This window comes from Hippocampus bargibanti, linkage group LG07 (genome assembly GCF_051943395.1).
Source record: "Hippocampus bargibanti isolate YZ-2025 linkage group LG07, ASM5194339v1, whole genome shotgun sequence".
NCBI lineage: Eukaryota > Metazoa > Chordata > Actinopteri > Syngnathiformes > Syngnathidae > Hippocampus > Hippocampus bargibanti.
This window is the reverse complement of record NC_142740.1, coordinates 12,610,200-12,629,708: the sequence shown is the minus strand read 5'-3', so window position 1 is coordinate 12,629,708 and position 19,509 is coordinate 12,610,200. Positions and strand designations below refer to the sequence as shown.

Genomic DNA, 19,509 nt, shown 5'->3' with positions numbered 1-19,509 from the left:
CATTTTGAATGTGTTAATTTACAGTATTAAATAACGATTTAACACACTAGTACCTCAGAGACTGACATAGTCCTTCGCTGTGTTCTATGTTGGGGAAATATCGCTGCAATGTCACACCCTGTATGAATGAGGGTGACAACCTTCATTTAAGGTACTGCTGTTTAGTTTATGATAAGAATGTTAATTACAGCTGTGATGTCAGGAATAGTTGCCATTTGAAGAAATTACCGGAGTTATCAGTGGAAAATTGTGTTTAAAATACAACAACTTGGAACGGATTGAGTTGGGTTCAGGATCTTCCACACTGTCTCACCTCCCCTTTTCCCATTGTGATAAGGTCTCATGAGGATCTGTAAGGCTGCAGGGTTCGTCATACTGGTCAACACTTGAGCAAGGTTCGGCTCTGGCAGCAACCCTTTCCTGTTACTTAGGATCTGCAGGAAGACAAAAAAATGATCACGTTGAACACACGGACTCAAGATGTGTGTAAATGAAATTAAAACATGCTGTCTATTTCATCTCGTCATTCACGCCCTGTGGTGGCTGTTGTCGTTATTGCTCTCATTTACATCATCAGGATGCATCTGTCATCCGACCAGTCAATTTTGGGAACATGCGGAACAAAAAGGACGAGATGAAAAAAAGAGAGAGCCCAAGGAGGAAAGGAGGTTTAATTAAAAAAAAAGAAGGCAGAGGAAAAGAAAAAAAATGTGATATCTACGGGCAGCTCTATATTTTTTTTACTCGCCTAAAATCACTTTTGTCATCACTTCACGATTTTCTGTGACAGACCAGTGGTTGCACCTTAAATTTCCATATTGTTGTTTTTCCGTGTGCCTTGTGGCTAGTGAGGTTGCCATTTTTTTGTTTGTTTTGTGTGGCAAACTAATTTGCGGCATACACATAGAGCAGAAATACAAATACAACAAAAGAAAACGCACAAAGAAACGTCAGAAGAAGGAGAAGGTTCAATAAAAGTATCTCAAGTACTGCCATGGTATTCCTTGGTGACACCACTCTTTCATAAGACCTTGATCATCTGCTGCCGGCCCATCATCATAACTTGCCACTGACCAAGTAAAGATTATGATCGTTTTTACCAACATAAGAGGTTAGTGTCACGTTTTGCGAGGTGGTGATGGCGGGTGCGGATCCCAAAAAGCAGGTAGGAGGGAGCAGGAGGTTGTTTGACAAATTGTATTAAAATAAAGGTCAGCAGGAACAAAAAGTAAAACATCAAAATCAACTGAACAGAAAAGATACAAAGTAGCAAAAGAAGACCAAAAGTAAAAGTGCGCCAAGGTTAAACAAACACATGCACAGCATGCAACAAACATGCATCAAACAATGAACCGACAACGGATGGTCGTGCGGGGTGTCCTTTTAAGTGACAGTGATTATAACGACCAGCACCTGCGAGGCTGCCGGCAGGGCTGAAGTCGCTACCCGTTGGTCGCCAATCTGATGGGGACGACCAGCACCTGTGCAGGTGCAGGTGGGGCCGACAGCGCCCCCCATTGGTCGCCAACAAGATCATGACAGTTAGAATGAGCAAAATGATGGCTTTCACATTTTTGAAGCAATCACTTAACTGGCAATTGTCACTACTACTATTCGTCAGTTTAACCGGATGCCAAATTTTACAGCGCTAGGATAACAAAAGTTACAATCTGTTGATGCCCTGAAAATTTTGAAGGGGACATCTGCCAATTCTTTTCAGTGGTAGCGTCAAAGATGATTTTACATTAGTATTAGTGTTATTCTTTGAAAAACCACAAATGCAATGCCCTTGGCAGGTTGTGTAAATTAATTTCATTTACGTTTTACTAACATCCCAACTTGAATGGAATTGGTGTTATTCATTATATTTTCATGACTTTTACGGATTAGGTAAATAGTGTGCTCACATAGGGTAATTTATATCGTGGTCCCAAATCCGAATTAACAGGAATGTACAGAAATTATTTGACACTGACATAAACAACTCTCAGTCGGACGGTTGGACATTCAACACAGCCGAATCCATTCATGGAAATGAGCAAATGTCACTCACAGGATTGTAGAAAATTCATTTATCAAATCTGACTGAATGAGACTATGTGGAATTGAATGCTTTGAAGATGTTAATCTGTACTGAGAGTGTAATGACAATGTTGGATGTTCCTACTGTTATTTAAAATAATATTTGTGGCATACAGTGATACCTCAGTTTACGAATTTAATTGGTTCCCAGAAAGTATGTGTAAGGCCAAAAGTTCGTCTGCCAAACATTTATTTCCCATAAGAAACCATTTAAAATGAGAATAATCCATTCCCAGGTCCCCATAAAACATAATTTTCTACTAAATAAGCCTTAAAACTACACAAAACATACCATAGTTTATGTATAATAAATGTGCTATAACTGTACGGTATAATAAAGTCGTTTTATTTACCTTTGTGATGGTCGTTGATGTAGTTGCCTCTTGGTGATATCCGAGTGAAGTTGCCAAGCTTTCTCGGCAATAATACCCTCACTCACACGGTCGCCTGCTAGCTGCATTTTGTTAATCCAAATCAACAGAAGTTTTTCAACCTCTTCAATTGCCTGAGACCGTTGCTTAGACAACACAGAAACACCCTTAGCCACACGTAGCAATGGTCGACTTAGGATACTGGTACCTTGTTCGTGTTTCTCGATGATCTTCTGCTGAGCCATAATTTTGTTTTGTGTCCTCTTCGGCTGAACACTAGTCTTTTCGGTCCCATAATAGCAAAAGTACTCCACTCGATAATAAACCACATCTGCACTCAAGTGGGGTGTGGGAAACTAGTCCGCCAGCCACCGTGGCGCTGTTTGACCATGTGGTTTGGTGTTCATCTGTCGAAAACTAGTCCGCAAGCTACTGTGGCATTGTGTGGTTTGGTTTGTCCGCCAAAAACTAATTCGTATGCCAAGATTATATTCTCACGAATGTAATGTTCGTAAGGCGAAAGGTTCGTGAGCTAAAGCGTTCATAAACTGAGGTAACACTGCAGTTATATTTCTGCCTTGTCTGCCGTACTTTGGCCCAAGTCGATCTCGTTTCCCCACCCTGTCAATTCAGCAGGAGACAGCATCACTGACAATGATGGAGTGGCTTTAACTCCAGGCTGTCAGAGAGGGAAAGAGTCCAGTATGCGTGTGTTTACGTGTGTGCTGTATATTTGCATGTCTCAAACAGCAAGCATGCTTGCATGTGTGTGTGTGCGTGCGTGCGTGTGTGTGTGCGTGTGCGTGTGCGTGTGTGTGTGCGTGTGTGAGTGTGTGTGCATGCATGTGGGGAATGAAAGAGAGCATCATTCAAGGAAAAAGAAGACAATTAAGAAAGATTTCTCTCGTTGCTATTTCTTCACTAGGAAAAAAATGCGTCAGCATGCAATCTGTTTCGCTAGTGGCACAGACTCCAGCCACACGGCAACACACACACACACACACACAATCTCACACACACACGCACACACACACACACACACACACACACACGCACACGCACACACAAACACACACAAGCGTGAAAGAGGTAAGAAAGCTGCGAAGGATGGAAAGCAAGAATCACTACGTAACGGGGCGGAGGGACCCATCTGGTGCCTGGCATTCACAACAGCATTGACCAAGAAGAGAAAAAAGAGAATCTCCTCAGAGGCGAGGTCAAGCAAGGGCTCTATGGTATTGTCTTTTTGAATCTTAGATGTTTGTTTTGCCTTTGCACATTCATTAAAACATATCTGAAGTGGCCAGTTCTCCCAAGAGAAATCCACAACCCAAAAAGGATTATGATTATATCACAATTAGGGCGCAACCAATCACTATTTTTTGAGGCCATTGCGATCATGATATTTGGCAGAAAAGATTCCAGTGATGGATTAAACAGATGATTATTGTAAAAATGACTTCTTTTGCGATCCCTCAAGACTGACAACAGAAATCTGAAACACAGCTCAAACTGTTGTCCATCATTTTGTCCGATGGTATGAATTGAACAACAGAAATTTTAAACGGAAGCCCAGCTGATGACAAATACAGCGATACCTTGTACCTTGGCTTACGAACTTAATTGGTTCCCAGACAGATTGTGTGTCTGTGTGTGTGTGTGTGTGTGTGTGTGTGTGTGTGTGTGTGTGTGTGTGTGTGTGTATATATATATATATATATATATATATATATATATATATATATATATATATATATATATATATATATATATATATATATATACAGTAAAGTCTCGTTATATCGATATCGGATATATCGATAGTCCCGGTTATATCGATACTATTTCTATGTACGCACGGAGAAAATTACATGCGAACAGGGTCGGATATATCGATAGTCCCGGTTATATCGATATTTTTTCGGACTCCCTTGAATATCGCTATAACGAGACTTTACTGTATATATATATATATATATATATATATAGGAGGATCGTAGCCTTCTTCTTTCACCATCTTGAAGAATCATCCCTTGTCGGTGCTTTCGCTGCGATAATTTTACCTTGTTCCTCATCAATTGTGTTCTGTTTAGCTGGCTTGATAATTTTTTGCATCAAGTGTCCAGATGTGCGGGTTATTTGTGGAGACTGATTGATGAGAATTTTAACCTTGCAGTCTACGCTCCGCCTTTGAACTATCAAAGTTCAAATCCAAATGTTTAAACGACCTCCCCTCACCGCAGCGTGCTTGACCAATCACGTGGCTTTAACCGAAGACAGGGGGCGGGAAATAGAGGACCAAAAAATTCAGCTTCCATTTTCTTTTTTGGAGAATGGCCTCACTCTCTCTCTTTCTGTAAACCCACCCCCCTCGCTGCTGCGTTCTTGACCAATCATGTGGCTTTAACCGAAGACTGGGGGTGGGGAATAGCGGACAAAAATGAGTCAGCTGCCATTTTCTTGATAGGAGAACGGGCTCGTTCGCGAACGACACATCATTCATTGTGGCACTTCGCGTGTATCCTGAAAAATAGTTCGTATGCCAAGGTATTTTTTTGTTATAAATTTAACATTTGTAAACCAAAAAGTTCGTCAGTCAGGGGGTTCATAAACCGAGGTATCACTGTAACTAACCGGGAACATTTACTGTCGCGCCCACCTCTGACATTTGAGAATAATATTCGGTCAGCCATGTCTTTTACCTCATGCCCCAAAATACTGAACAGTATGATTATATCAGCACTTAATCTCCAAAACTCGAATGAATTCTAATTATTTTGAAAACTAGGAATATCAGCAGATAAAATTGGCCACCTAAATAATCATCTGCAATCTAATCACAATTCAGAAAAAATATTTTTTGATGCATCGGAGGTGGCAATGGTAGGCTTATTCCCAACTGGTTTAAATCAGGGTAACCCAGATATTCATCCAATCGATGCCTTGGGCAATAGACTTTCCTTATTTACATTCTGTCCCCTTTCGATCCACTTGAGTGTATATGTCACTGATCTATGTATTTTAACTCATTCACTGCCATTCGCAAATGTATTCGGATATTGAAAAGCATGACATGGAGCGCCATTCCCGAATTTGTTCGGGTTGTATTTTTTCTTGTAGGGGGGTGAGGGGGTGCCGATAAAGCGCTGGCCAGACAACTGGCAATTTTTTCCCCTCCCACGAGGGGGAAGCATTTGCCTTTTGTACAGCCGCCCCCATTTCAAGCTCAGATAACTCCAGACCCATATAACTTAAGAATTAACTCATTTTTTTCTGATGAAAGAAGATAATCTTGGGTTTCTTACGCTGCATTGAATGTTTAGTTTAAAATGGTGTAGTCCTAAAACTCAATATTCTGTGGGTCCTGCAATTTGAGTGAAAATGACAAAACCTCTGGCACTGAAGTACAGTGAGACCTCAACTTACAAAAACCTTATCTTACAAACTTTTTGTCTTAAGAACGGCAAATTTATGAAAATTAAACCTTATAATAAGCACTATTTTCATAATACACACCCACCACGGCTGGCGGAGTGATCTTCGGCGGAAGCACACGACCGAACAGCGCTCCAGCCGGCGCTACTTTCCACACCCCCTCTCATTGAATGCACACGTCGATCGCCTACTTGGAGCTTTTTGCTGATAATTTTACTATGATGGGACCGAAAAAAAACACCACAGGCTCGTGTTCAGCCCAAGAAGACACAAAATAAAATCACTGTCGCTGAGAAGAAGGAGATAATTGAAAAACACGAACGAGGTGTGCGTTTGTGTGATTTAGTGGCCGAGCATGGCTATGCTAAGTCAACCATTGCTCCCAATCTCCGGAACAGAGAAGCCATCAAAGGTGCGTCTGTTGCAAAAGGTGTTTCCGTGCTCTCAAAGCGACGGTCTCGGGCAATCGAAGAAGTTGAAAAACTTCTGTTAATTTGGATTCACGAAAAGCAGCTATCCGGCGACAGCGTGAGTAAAGCTATTTTATGCGAGAAAGCACGGCTAATTCACGCCAATATTGCCATGCGCCAACCTGGAAGTTTGGCGCTTATTGAGGATTTTAAAGCCAGTAACGGACGGACATCTGAGGGCGAGGAGGAGAAGGCAATGTTGGCAAAGTGGAATGATGTGCAGGCTTTTACCGAACAGTTCCATCCAGAAAAGACTGGCTATGACAATCATCAACATGATGAACGATAATATGATGCCTCAGCTTCGTAAGACCTTACAAGTCAGAAAGCAACAGGTGTCAATTAAGAGGTTTTTAATCAGCAAAAATGATGAGGAGTCTCCAAAGAAAAAAGAAGAGAAGCCACACCAGAGGTTAAGTTACCAACAGTCCTTATGGAAGGTTACTGTCCTTCCATAAGCCATCAACGACCATCAAAAGGTAAATAAAACTTTATTTTACAGCACAGTTTATTTCTTTAATTACAGCCCTCATGTAATGTGCCTCTCTTTGTGACTTTATGATACAACGCAGTGTATTTCTTTCATTACAATACAATAGCACATTTATTATACATAGAATAAGGTATGTTGTGTGTAGTTTTAAGGCTTATTTAGTTAAAAACTATATTTTATGGAAACCCGGGAACGGATTATTCCCATTTTCATGGTTTCCTATAGGATTTTTTTTTTGAGATACACACTTTTCGCCTTACACACTCTGTCTGGGAACCAATTAAGTTCGTAAGTTGAGGTCTCACTGTATACACATTTTTGCACATCGTCTGGCAGTGAATGAGTTAATGAATTTCTGCATTGACGGGGCATTTTTGCATTTGCATCTGCTCCCGTACCGTGACCATGATCCTTGTTTTCAACCTTTTCTAGCCTGTCTATGGGCTCGTGCGCTGACGAGTGTTAAGTTTAGTGTGTCGTCTAATATTGACGGAAGCTGCGAGTGGGAGTTGATTTCAGATTGTGGGAGACAATTGAGGAGACAAATCAGCCTACAGCATTCTAATTACAATGTCAGGGGTTTGCGATCTATCACATTGATGTGTTGGATGGTGCATCGCTCAGCTGCAAGGACTTCCCCAGCCACTAACCAAACGGCAATGGAGAGACAATGAGAAGTAGCGTGAGAATGTCAGCAACTCCTGAGTGCAGCATTGACTGTTGCTTTAATTGCTTATCTATGACGTTCTAAATTTGTTGTGTATTCATTGGAAAAAATAAAATGAGGTGAATCGCTCAGTCACTTTATCACTCCCTCACACACACATGTGGATTCCCAACACTTCTTGACATTTCTACTGTGGTTATTAAAATTGGTTAGCACAGTTGTCACCTAAGGGCTTATTAAATAGAAAACTCAGAGCTCTTAAACTCTCTGTAACTTTGTTTCTGAGTGCGCTTCATGCTTACCATTCCCTGGGCAGCGATAAGTGCAGCCAGGGTGCTTCTCCCGGAGGTGCCAGGGGTACAGAGTGACAGACGGATCTCCTGTCTTCCCACCAGTTTTCTGTCCATCTCAATCAGCACCGATTCGGCTTGCTCCGCACACTCATACTCCACGACGCCAAAGCCACGCACGGGACTTCCTTCATCCTGAGCAAGCTGCATGGAAGCATAATTAAGATAATTTCAGAATAGCTTTTATTGATTACCGTAATGGAAATAGTAGAAACACATATTAGCTGCTTGTTTTTTTTAAGCCGGACACCGGATTCATTAGTATAAGTGAATAAGTGAAGAAGTGAATTATGTCTGAACAGTTCAACAGATGGAAGTTCTGCCTTGTAATATTTGTTCTGCCAAAGAGGGATAGATGAAAATTCTGCCTTAATTTGACATGGATTTTTTTTGTTATTATTCGATAGCTAGATGGATATAATAGTTTCCATTCGTATACTGTACGTCTCAAGCTCTTAGTATATTGCTGAGGCACTGCTTTCCAGTAAGCGTAGTTTTACAGCTTCTATGTGGTAGATGAATAATGCAGAGAAGCTAATGGCTTCTAATGGAAAATATTAGTTGGTGACAAGTTGCTGTTTAAAATGTCACACATCCTTTTATCAGAAGTGGCAGGAAGATATTTTGTATGGACTCTTGCATCAATTCTTTGTTGGTACTGTTTACAGTTGATTTCAGTGATTTCTAGTTATCACCCGCTTTACACTGAACAATATGCTTTTCGATTCCAACACTGAGCTTGAGTAAACATAAGTTGGAAGTGATTGTATTGAGCATTAAATCTAATGACCGTGAGCACCCACCCCCAATCTATCAAGCGGACCAAAATTTCCTTCCCACCTTGCATCAACTCATTTCACATTTGGTGCCTCCGGTCTGAACAGACGACGTAAGGAGAGAATAAGAGAGGGAAATGGATATGTGTGTCAAGGAGCAGGTCGATAGGCCATTATCATCAGCATACATTAAACAAACTGCATAGAAATTATGTGAATCACTCTCCCACTTCAGGGATGGATGGATGGATGGATAGGTGCAGACAGAGTGGAAGTGATGGCAAGAGGGGAAAAAGATGGGGAGAAGAGAGAGTGGGGAAGAAAAACAAATAAAAAGTGCTCATTATTATTCCTGTGTGGAGCTGTGATAAATGGTGGCTAAAACGCAAAAGTTATTACATCAATATTTACTCCACAATGTTTGAGTGAAAATTGTATATGGGCTATGAACTTTGGCTGCAAGGCTAAATAGCAATGCACAAATTGAGTGAACGACCTGTAGAATGACTCACATTTGAATAAATATGACATTTAAAATGTTATGAAATTGTCTTTTTTTGTTCACAATGAGGCCAAAGATATGAAATTGTTGGGTCGGGGACAGGTCAGTTCATGGTGTGCTCAGCTTTTTTATTGATTTCTATTGTATAAAATAAAAGTGAACCATGTATATACAGTATATTGTGTGCGGGCGTACATGCGTGTGCGCGTGTGTGTGCGCGTGCGTGTGTGTGTGTGCGTGTGTCTGTGTATGTGTGTGTGTTGGTGTGTGTCTGTGTGTGTCTGTGCGTGTCTGTGCCTGTGTGCGCCCCGCCCAGTGCCGGAAGACTGCTAAGAGGGATAGCTGGGGTCTATCCTCCTACGACCCGAGTGAGGATTAAGCGGTTCAGATCATGGATGGATGGATCCAATGATTAATCTGCCTGTTGTGTGCACACATGCACCCTTTCTGGCTTCCGTTCTCACCAAAAATTTTAAATATCTGAGATATGGTGAGGCCATGAGAATGCAAGGGCAGGGGTGTTACTGTTACTTTCATTAAAATGGCTGCGCTCATCAAAGCAAAACAATGAATTGAAACGTGTGTTCATTCAATGTTGTCAACTAATATCTGGTTTCAATTTTGGCAATGTTTCCTCAATTTTCATTACATTTTGCAAATATGGAATTCTGGAAAATTCGGAGGACTGTCATCTTTATATTTAAATTATTAGGAAGCTGTTCTACAGTAGGTTGGCACGTCCAACTCACAATACGGAGGTCATGTGTTCGATTCCAGGCCCCTGCCTTCTGTGTGGAGTTTGCATGTTCTTCCTGTTAAATGTGAATTTACTCCAGTTTTCTCCCACATTCCAAAAAGGATGTCTACTCATATGTAAATAATGGAAACCTTTAATTGATAAAACACTAAAATTCATTGTCACCTGGCCTTTGAAACATGTGAAAGAGCCTGATTCAAGAGCGATTGGTCCGAAACTATGTCCATGTTTGGACTTCTTGTATGGACCGGTGAATGCGTCGCCTACAGATTCTTGTCTGTGGTGAGCATGAGTGAATGTCTGTCAAAGTATATATCAAAATATCATTGAACAACTGAGTGCACCCCTTAGTCAGAGGGCTGAAGCTATAGTGGAAGTGGGAACGGTGTGGGGTCCTATTTAAATAAAACTGACACTGGGAGCTTGTTAACTGAAGGTTGAGTAGACGCACCTGAGGATAACGCAAACTATGGCAGGGGTTTTACCTCAGCACCAAAACTGTCCACGTTAATACTTTTGATTGATAGGCATATGGGTGTTTTCGAGACATAAAAGGACATGTCTTATTCAATATTTACTCTTACAATTCTACACTTTAGTCACCTTGTGGTCAATGTCAGAATTTTTTTTTCACAAACATACATAACATCATCATCCAGTCATGATTCGCTTTTGCAAATCACCCCAACAGCTTTTGAGTAAAAAATATCAGCATTTTTTTTATTTACCTTCTGCTCTCTCTGCCTTTTTAGACTTTGATTGTAAAAGGCTGTCTGGAGGGCCCTTTGCTGAGCAGCAGATGTATAAATCTCAGGGTTAAGACTGCAGGTTAAGTGCACTCTAATCAGAAAAAGTGACAAGGCTATGCTCAACTGATACAAGGGAAGGAGAAAAACCTTCAGAAGGTGAAAAAGGAGGAGAAACCAGTGTGTTTGTCAAGGGGCAAACCCAAAACGCGATACGCAATTTTGAGGTTGGACAAATTTTTAAAAACATAATGTTTCAATAAATTTCCACCTGTTGAAATGTGAATGTATTTTATCATTGGGAGTTGCTAATGGATTTGTGGGACATACCGGTAGGTTGTGTGCAGGCAGCTAGGAATCGGTTTGCCTCCATATGCGCCCTGTGACCGTCTGGACACCAATTCAAAATTGTATTCTTCAATTTCAGCTGGGATAGGTCCCAACAACTACTTGCGAGCCTGTTCAGGATAGGCGGTGTTGAAAATGGATGTACGTATGTTGTTAGAGGTGTAACATTAAAATCTATTAAGTCAATGTATTGATGTGTCTGCACTGCGATCCAGCAACATTGACAGGTGCTGGATATGTTTACATTGATGCTGGCCACACAGAAAACATCATAGTGTTCCCTCACTTATTGGACTTAATGGAGACTTTAAAATACAATTCCTCAAGTACACCCTGCTCCGCCCTCCTCCCTGCATTTTTGGGGTCTACCCCACCTTCTTACAGTGACAGTATGTTTAAAATACCCCTCACCCCGTTCTGGTCGCGGCGGTCCCGCGCGCCCCAGCGCCGACGCCCAATCGCCTCGACTATAGTGCGCAGCGGCCGGCGTCGGTGGACACTTCCCCCTCCGGTGCCATCACGCGGTTTGATTGCTGTGCGAGAGTGAGATGCTGGCGGGACAAAATTGTAGTACGCGTTGCAGGGCTGCTAGCGCGTTGCGGTGCCATGCGTAGAATTATGCCGGTCATGGTCGTAAGAACGTTTGGTCGAAAGTCACGCCGGTCGTAATTTGACTGTATGTAGGTAGCATCCGACTTACAAAGAGGGGCGACTTATGACCACCAATACTTACGACCACGACCGCCAAATCCTATTTCTGTTATTTGCAGATGACACCCCCCGCCACCTCATCACACAAACACACACACATAAAAAAAGATTTAAAAAATGACTATGACAGATCGAGATTCTAAAATACAACACTTGACCAGAAACATCAAACAACGTCCTGAAATACAAGGCTTCACAATGAACATTGGCAGCAGGTGTGCACTCTGTCATCACTGTGGGCATGCTGGATGTGGCTAATTGTGTCTTATTTTGCCTAGGCCTGGCCTTTGGCATTAAACGGCTTACAATACAGTACAATAAACAACACATACCAAAACTAAATGTTCATGAATTTGCAACAAACACTAAAATGTCAGAAACAACAAATAATGAGCAAGTTGACTTGTCATTTTTTTTGTTGCGCCACGACCATTTTGAATATCCAGCATGTTTTACTTGTACAATGTTTGAGGTTGTATTTGAGTGCAATTGTGTGCATGATGTCAGAAGGTTTGCGAGCCAAGTAAAAGCTGCAGTGCAGTAAAACATCCAACAATACATCCAATACATCATACATTAAAACTATGAAATCACTGAGCCATAGGTCAAAGCTTACTGGCTATGTAACAGTGAAGCAACAAAAGCTCAACTCCCACAAAGCACCAAGGGAATTGAATGTTGGGGGGTCTATTGATTTCTATGTGGGAGAGGCCACAGGGGTGGAGCTAAAACTGGAAAGCCAATAGATGTCAAAGGTATGTGGGGGTTGAGTGGATGAAATTGAACAAGACGGTGAAAAGATGAAGTGAACAAGTTAGAAAAGAAGGAAGAGCAGGGAGGCGTTGAAAGGTGGGGCAGTTATCAGAGCAGCCGCACCTCACTATCAAAACCTTTGTTTCATCTTGTTCAATTTTGGGGTCAAGAAGTACACTTCACCAGCTTGGAGAAGAGCACATTCAGGAATTATTAAGGATAAAGTGGATACAAGTATTCAAGTGTGTTCCCCCATGGAATATATAAATATATACAGGTAACATCTGAGTTACGATCGGTGCGACATACGACCACCCGTACTTACAACCACCAGACCCTTTTTTTTAATTCTACGCCAGGCACCGCAACGTCCTATATATATACAGTAAAGTCTCTATATATCGATATCGGTTATATTGATAATACTGCTTATTAACTATTTTCATTTCCCGGCACATTTCTAGTCTTTTTATGTATAATTAGTCCGGTTTAGTACGATTCATGGTTATTACGATAATTCAGTTACTATGGTGCTCTTTTTCATCTCCCGCAGGCCATTTTGCTATGTTTATATCGATACAAAAGCAGTTTAAGGTGATTCGATATTTGCTTGGGGTTTCTACACAGTACCACCACTATCGTAATCTGTATCGGTCGCGCCATTGGTGACATCCCTTGGTCATGTGACGTGGTCATGTGACCAGCTCCCGTATCATGCGCAGTGTAGCAGACACCATTTTCTACCATTTACAACCATGGCGAAACGAAAGAAATGTGACCTCGGAACGAAATACGAGGCAATCGTGGCTGTTGAGGATATCCCTAATGTCCAGCCATGGCGGCGCCGGACACAGCTATGATAGGTCCCTACTCTCAGGTTGGGGGGAGCAGAGGACCACTCCCTATTGCCCCACTGATTGTTCCTACATTCCTGACTAACGACTGGCCCATTTCCCCCACTCCCACCGGTATCACCTCATGAGCATTATGATTGTACGAATTGTACATTGTACATTACTATTGTATGAACGATCCAAATTGAACCTCACCCCACCAGACCGGTTTAATGAAGGATTTTGTTGTTTTATAAGAATCACTTCTTTTAACCCCCCCTTTCAAACCATCTATGTTCTTTCGCTAAGATTTTAACCTCATTGTCGTCAAATGAGTGGTTGCTAGCTTTTAGGTGCAAATGTACTGCCGATTGAGGCCCACTTGTATTATCCCTGCGATGTTGATAAAGTCTTTTTTTGAGAATTTGTTGAGTCCCCAATGTACTGCTCTTTACAATTTTCATTCTTACAATGGATGGAATAAACTACATTACTTTGTTTTTCATTTGGTAGCCTATCTTTTGGATGCACTATTTTTTGCCTTAACGTGTTTATCGGTTTGAAATAAGTAGGAATTTTGTGTTGCCAAAGGACTCTTTGTAATTTTTCAGAAACTCCTGCAATGTAAGGTACTGCTACTCCTCTCCTTTTTGTATCTTGAGAATTATTGGTTTCATTCCCTATTCTTTCTTTCTGACATTTGTTGATTGACCACTGAGGGTACAAAGTTAGTGAGTGCTCGCCTGATATGTTTTGACTCCTTTTCTCTACCTTTAATGCTAGTTGGTATTAGTTTAGCCCTATGCTGTAGGGTTCTGATAACTCCTAATTTGTGTTGTAAAGGGTGGTTACAGTCAAAAAGTAAGTATTGGTCAGTGTGCGTAGCCTTCCTAAAGACTTCTGTTTTTAGCGTTCTGTCCTCTTTTATAATTACTTTACAATCCAAGAAGGCTAGTTGGTTCTCTTTAATGTCCTCACGAGTAAATTTAATGTTGATGTCTACAGAGTTGAGGTGATCTGTGAAGGATTGAATTTCTTGTTTTTTAATTATGACAAAAGTATCGTCCACATATCTAAACCAGTGTCTAGGTTTTGTCCCCGGGAAGGATGCGAGGGCCTGTTTCTCCATCTCTTCCATGTACAGATTAGCCACTATGGGTGAAACTGGTGAGCCCATAGCACAACCATGAATTTGTTTATAAATTTTTTCCCGAAATTGAAAATACGTAGTATTAAGGCAGATTTCCAATAATTTGCAGATGTGATCCGCTTTAAGTTTGGTTCTTTCATGCAGAGAAACGTCCGCCAGCAGTCTCGTCCTCACCACTGAGACTGCTGCTGGGGTTGGGACAGATGTAAAGAGAGAAGTCACATCGTATGATGCCAAAGTTTCCTCAGGTTCCAATATGAGGTCTTTGATCATCTCTACAAACCCCGTGGTGTTTTCTATGTGATATTCTGTGTTACCAACCAACGGAGCTAAGATAGTTTTTAAATATTTGGCTACATTGTATGTAGAGGAGTCAATGCTACAAACAATGGGTCTGAGGGGGAACCCTTCTTTATGTATTTTTGGCAGGCCATAGATACATGGCGTGGCCTCTCCCGGGTATAATCTAAAATACATCTGTTTGTCTATATGCTTTCTCTAACTTTTGGAGACAGTCTATCATTTCTTTCTTGTATCTATTGGAAGGGTCCCTTTTTAGTTGCACATAAGTGTTAGAATCAATGATTAACCTATTTATTTTGTCTTCATAATGCAATGTGTTGAGAAGCACTGTGCATCTGCCCTTGTCTGCTGGCAAAATAGTAATATTTTTGTCTTTTTGTAGAGTAGTTAACGCCTTTCTCTCTTCTAATGTTATGTTGGACGGAGTTAGTTTGGCACTACTGAGAAGGGCTGATATTTTAGTGCGTAGATCATCTGCCTCTGCATACGAAAGTTTGTTATTTTTAATAGCCGATTCAGTAGCTGTGATGTAATCTATTGTCGGTATTGTTTTAGGAGTCACTGAGAAATTTAAACCTTTGGGTAGTACCGCCTTTTCTGTCTCTGAGAGATCTCTGTCTGACACATTTTTGATCCAATTCTCCCTTGAAATCTGCTCATTCCTAATTTTTCGCGTGTTTACCAGGAGCTGGGATTGTTTCAGTAAAAGTAATTTTTGAAATTTACCCTTTTGTCTCTCTTTGGTTTTGCTGTGGTGCCTCATATATCCGGATTTAGTAAATTCACACACTTCCTGATAGATTTTGTGGGTAAGTTTAGTTTGTAATCGCTGATAATAAGTTTCTATTTCTGACTGTTTGTTTTTTTATCTCTATGTTAAGTCTCCGAATTCGCAAATTTAGTATTTTCCTAGTATAATTTTGTTGCATTTTATCGGCTAAGTATCCGGGTTCCAGGGGTGCTTGCTTCAAGCATTTAGGAATTAACCGGCTCTGTCTACATCTAAGATTGAATCTGAGGTGGTTCTTTAAGTCAGCAAATTTAAAGGTGGCCTTTTCTAAGTTACGTACCAGCAGAAGGATGTCTCTCCCAAAGTTGGCAGCAATACGTCTGTGTAAGCTCTCAGTCGTACAGGAGTGGTCCATCGATGAGAAAGTTTCTTCAGCCGTCATCTGTACAAATTTGAAAGTTTCGGACGTTTCGCCTCCTATCCAAGAGGCTTCGTCAGCGAACTAAAGTCTGACTGGTCGTATCGGCCCTATTTATATATCCCTAATGTCCAGCCATGGCGGCGCCGGACACAGCTATAATAGGTATGATAGGTCCCTACTCTCAGACATGGGCCAGTCGTTAGTCAGGAATATAGGAACAATCAGTGGGGCCACAGGGAGTGGTCCTCTGCTCCCCCCAACCTGAGAGTAGGGACCTATCATATCGTATTGAGACTGTGTTAAGAGCGAATGAGAACATTTACACCATTGCACAGTCGATGACAAACGTTAGGTACGGCAAGCCTGTGTGTCCAAACAACCTGTATTTAACTGTTGAGGTTAATACACCACAATCGTCTTCAACGATACTTTTGCAGTTATTGTGATAGGTTAAAAAGTACCTTATTTAGTATTTTGGCTACATTCGCATAGTTACATAGGTTTACAAATATATTTAAATGTTTATTTAAATAAGGAACACCTACTTTGTTTAGTGTTTCGTGTCGGACCGATTTAAATTGTTGGACAGGAAGTTGTTGTGCGCATACGTTTGCATTTGAAGTAAACCACGGTTGAGTCAAGACGATGAGATTGAGAAGACGAGAGAAAACCATCTTGGATAAGAAGCGAAACGTCCGACACCTTCAACGAAGTACAGATGACGGCTGAAGAAACCTTTTCATTGATGGACCACACCTGTACGACTGAGAGCTTACACAGACGTTGAGTCAAGACGTACACCACACTTGTCTTGTGTTTTTTTTTAATCCCACAACACCGTATCTCCCTTACCATAGTGGAGAGCGCAACATTTTGGAGGCACCGCTGGGATATTTTGGTTTTAGTGGTGTCGACCAGCCGTGGGAAGAAGCCGTGGGTTGTTGCTGACCATAAAGAGGTCCTCAACGCAACATCAAGTGAGAGCATCAAGGCAATGTTGGATAAGTGGAATGATGTGCAGGCTTTTATTGAACAGTTCCATCCAGAAAAGACTGTGGGGATGAGAATCATCAACACGATGAATGATAATGTGATGCCTCAGTTTCGTAAGACCTTACAAGTCAGAAAGCAACAGGTGTCAATTAAGAGCCATCAACGACCATCACACATGTAAATAAAGTTACTATTATACAGTGCAGTGTATTTCTTTCATTACAATACAATAGCACATTTATTATACATAGAATAAGGTATATTGTGTGTAGTTTTAAGGCTTATTTAGTTGACAATTATATTTTATGGAGACCTGGGAACGGATTATTCTCGTTTTAATGGTTTCCTATGGGAAATAACATTTTGGGATACACACTTTTCGCCTTACACACTATGTCTGGGAACCAATTAAGTTCATAAGCCAAGGCCCCACCTTGATATATATATATATATATATATATATATATATATATATATATATATATATATATATATATATATATATCAGCGACGTGCGGTGAGGTTCATGGCTGGCGAGGCACTGACGTCATCATAGTCAGATTTACAAACATATGAACTCTAGAAAGTAGTTTATTCACCATTTGATTGGCAACAGTTAACGTATTTTGTTTAAAATTTCATGTCAGCATTCTTTATATATACAAACTGTAGCATAGAAAAAAACAATTAAAAAAAAACGTTTTTATCGTGTTACCTTTAGTCCATGCGCCGCTCCTTCTGAAGAAAGAGAAGAAAGAGAACTTCTTTGTAGAAGCCTTCCTTATCTTTCTTCAGTTTTAAAAGTCTCTCCGTCTCAACGGAGATCACTGCCAGTGAAGAAAGTCGTCCTTGATCAGTCCTGTTCCGACTGTATGTTTTCAGTGCTGAGAATGACAATCTCGTCTACTTCTACAGCAACAAATGGGGCTGCACCGATCTCCTTTTTAATGTCATTTCTAATGACATCACCAACTGCTTCAATTAAATCGTCCTGTATTCTGTTTCACAGGCTAGAAAATATAGTGGATGTGTTGCGACACACGTGTATGATTTTGAAGTGCGCCTTTCAACCATTTCATGTCTTTCAATTCCTTGATCTCCTTGATGTGCGTCTCACCCTGACGCATAGCACACACTTGAAAATGGTATAAAAGCAGCTGTCGCGGGACAGAGAGATTGGGGCGAATCACGGGGCAGAATCATCTCAGACTCATCTCGGACTCACACCCAGCTCATGCCGGGCGTCGGACGGACATCACGGCACGACTTGCTCGACTCCACGCCACGATCAAGCTCTGCGCGTCACCTGCCTGGGAGATCTGACAACGAACCTACTTACAAATAAAGAGAACCATCAAACTCTTTAGATGTCCCAAAATGACTCGCTAGCCGGTCATCTTTCTGAGCGAAAGCATGTAATAGTTCAACATAGTTGCCACGATGAGCAGAGCATTTACTTTCATCATTTCCACGAAATGCCAGCTGTTGTTTGGCAAGGAAGCAGGTGGCATTGATGAGATCTTTTAAAATCTCCCGGTTCTCCTTTACCTTAGCATTGTGGATGCTGATGTTGCGTCTTCGCTCATTTTTGATGAGGCTCCGTTGTAAATTTTTCAGGTCGCAATATCCCATTTGAGTCCAGACATTGTCACAAGTTGAGAACAGAAGGCAGGAAAAGCAGAAAAGGCAATTTCTTGCTGGACATCCACACAGCCAGCCTTTTCGTGTGTACCAGTCCGCCTGAAAAGAGCGAGTATTGTGTCCCGTTGTCTGAAGCAAACCTTTTAGCTCCGGTGTTGGTCTTCCTTTAATTATCAGCTCCTGCTTCGATTGAAAGTCCAGTTTAGAAAATTGTTTCAATTTAGATATGTAATCCTCCATTCTGAAAGTGAGGCCAAGCAACACGAAAAAATGACTGCAGGGTTGCACTTTACTTGCTAACTGTTTACTGTAGCTTTCTGTCTCTAATTCTATTATTCTGCAGACGTGGAGTAAGAAGTATCTCTGGAATCACAAGCGCCCCCTGCCTGTCATGAGGCGGGAGAACTGTGTGCCTCACCTACGCACAGCGTTTTGATAAAAATAAAACAAAATAAACACTGTAGTACAGTGTTTTTAATGTACAATGACTCTACATTATATACACCAGCTAAACTGTAGAAATTTAGTTCATATACTAAACGTGTTTGAACGCTTTAATAGCGATATGCAGAAGGACAGCAATGCGGTCTCACTGCAGAGCAAGCCAGCACAGTAAGCATAGTGATTGCGCAATCCATGGTGAGGATCAGCCGGCTGGTGCCTCACTGCTCGTCTCTACTTAGTATTTGAACGTAAATGTGAAAATTCAGCGATTTTGAAAAAAATCCTAAAACGGTGAAGTTAAATGGACAAGAACTTTAAAGTACAAATCACTAAATACATATAACTGTTTAATTTATTTTTTCATTTGATATTTCCATGACAGCTTTCCATGATGACAGGTGAGGCACTGCCTCCCCTGCCTCCACGTCACTTCCCATAGGAATCCCATAGGAATCCATTAAAATGGGAATAATCCGTTCCCGGGTTTCCATAAAATATACTTTTCAACTAAATAAGCCTTAAAACTACACACA

General features: G+C 41.1%; 1 protein-coding gene across 1 annotated transcript in view; it reads right to left on the bottom strand.

Moving 5' to 3' along the window:
- The window catches only part of raver2 (ribonucleoprotein, PTB-binding 2), a 67,282-nt gene that overhangs the window by 14,991 nt on the left and 32,782 nt on the right, over window positions 1-19,509 (bottom strand). Inside the window, exons 5-6 of the mRNA XM_089000538.1 lie at window positions 7,821-8,012; window positions 314-434 (exon numbers count right to left, since the gene is read on the bottom strand). Coding sequence (XP_088856664.1) covers window positions 314-434; window positions 7,821-8,012 — 313 coding nt within the window. The remainder of the gene's footprint in view (window positions 1-313; window positions 435-7,820; window positions 8,013-19,509) is intronic.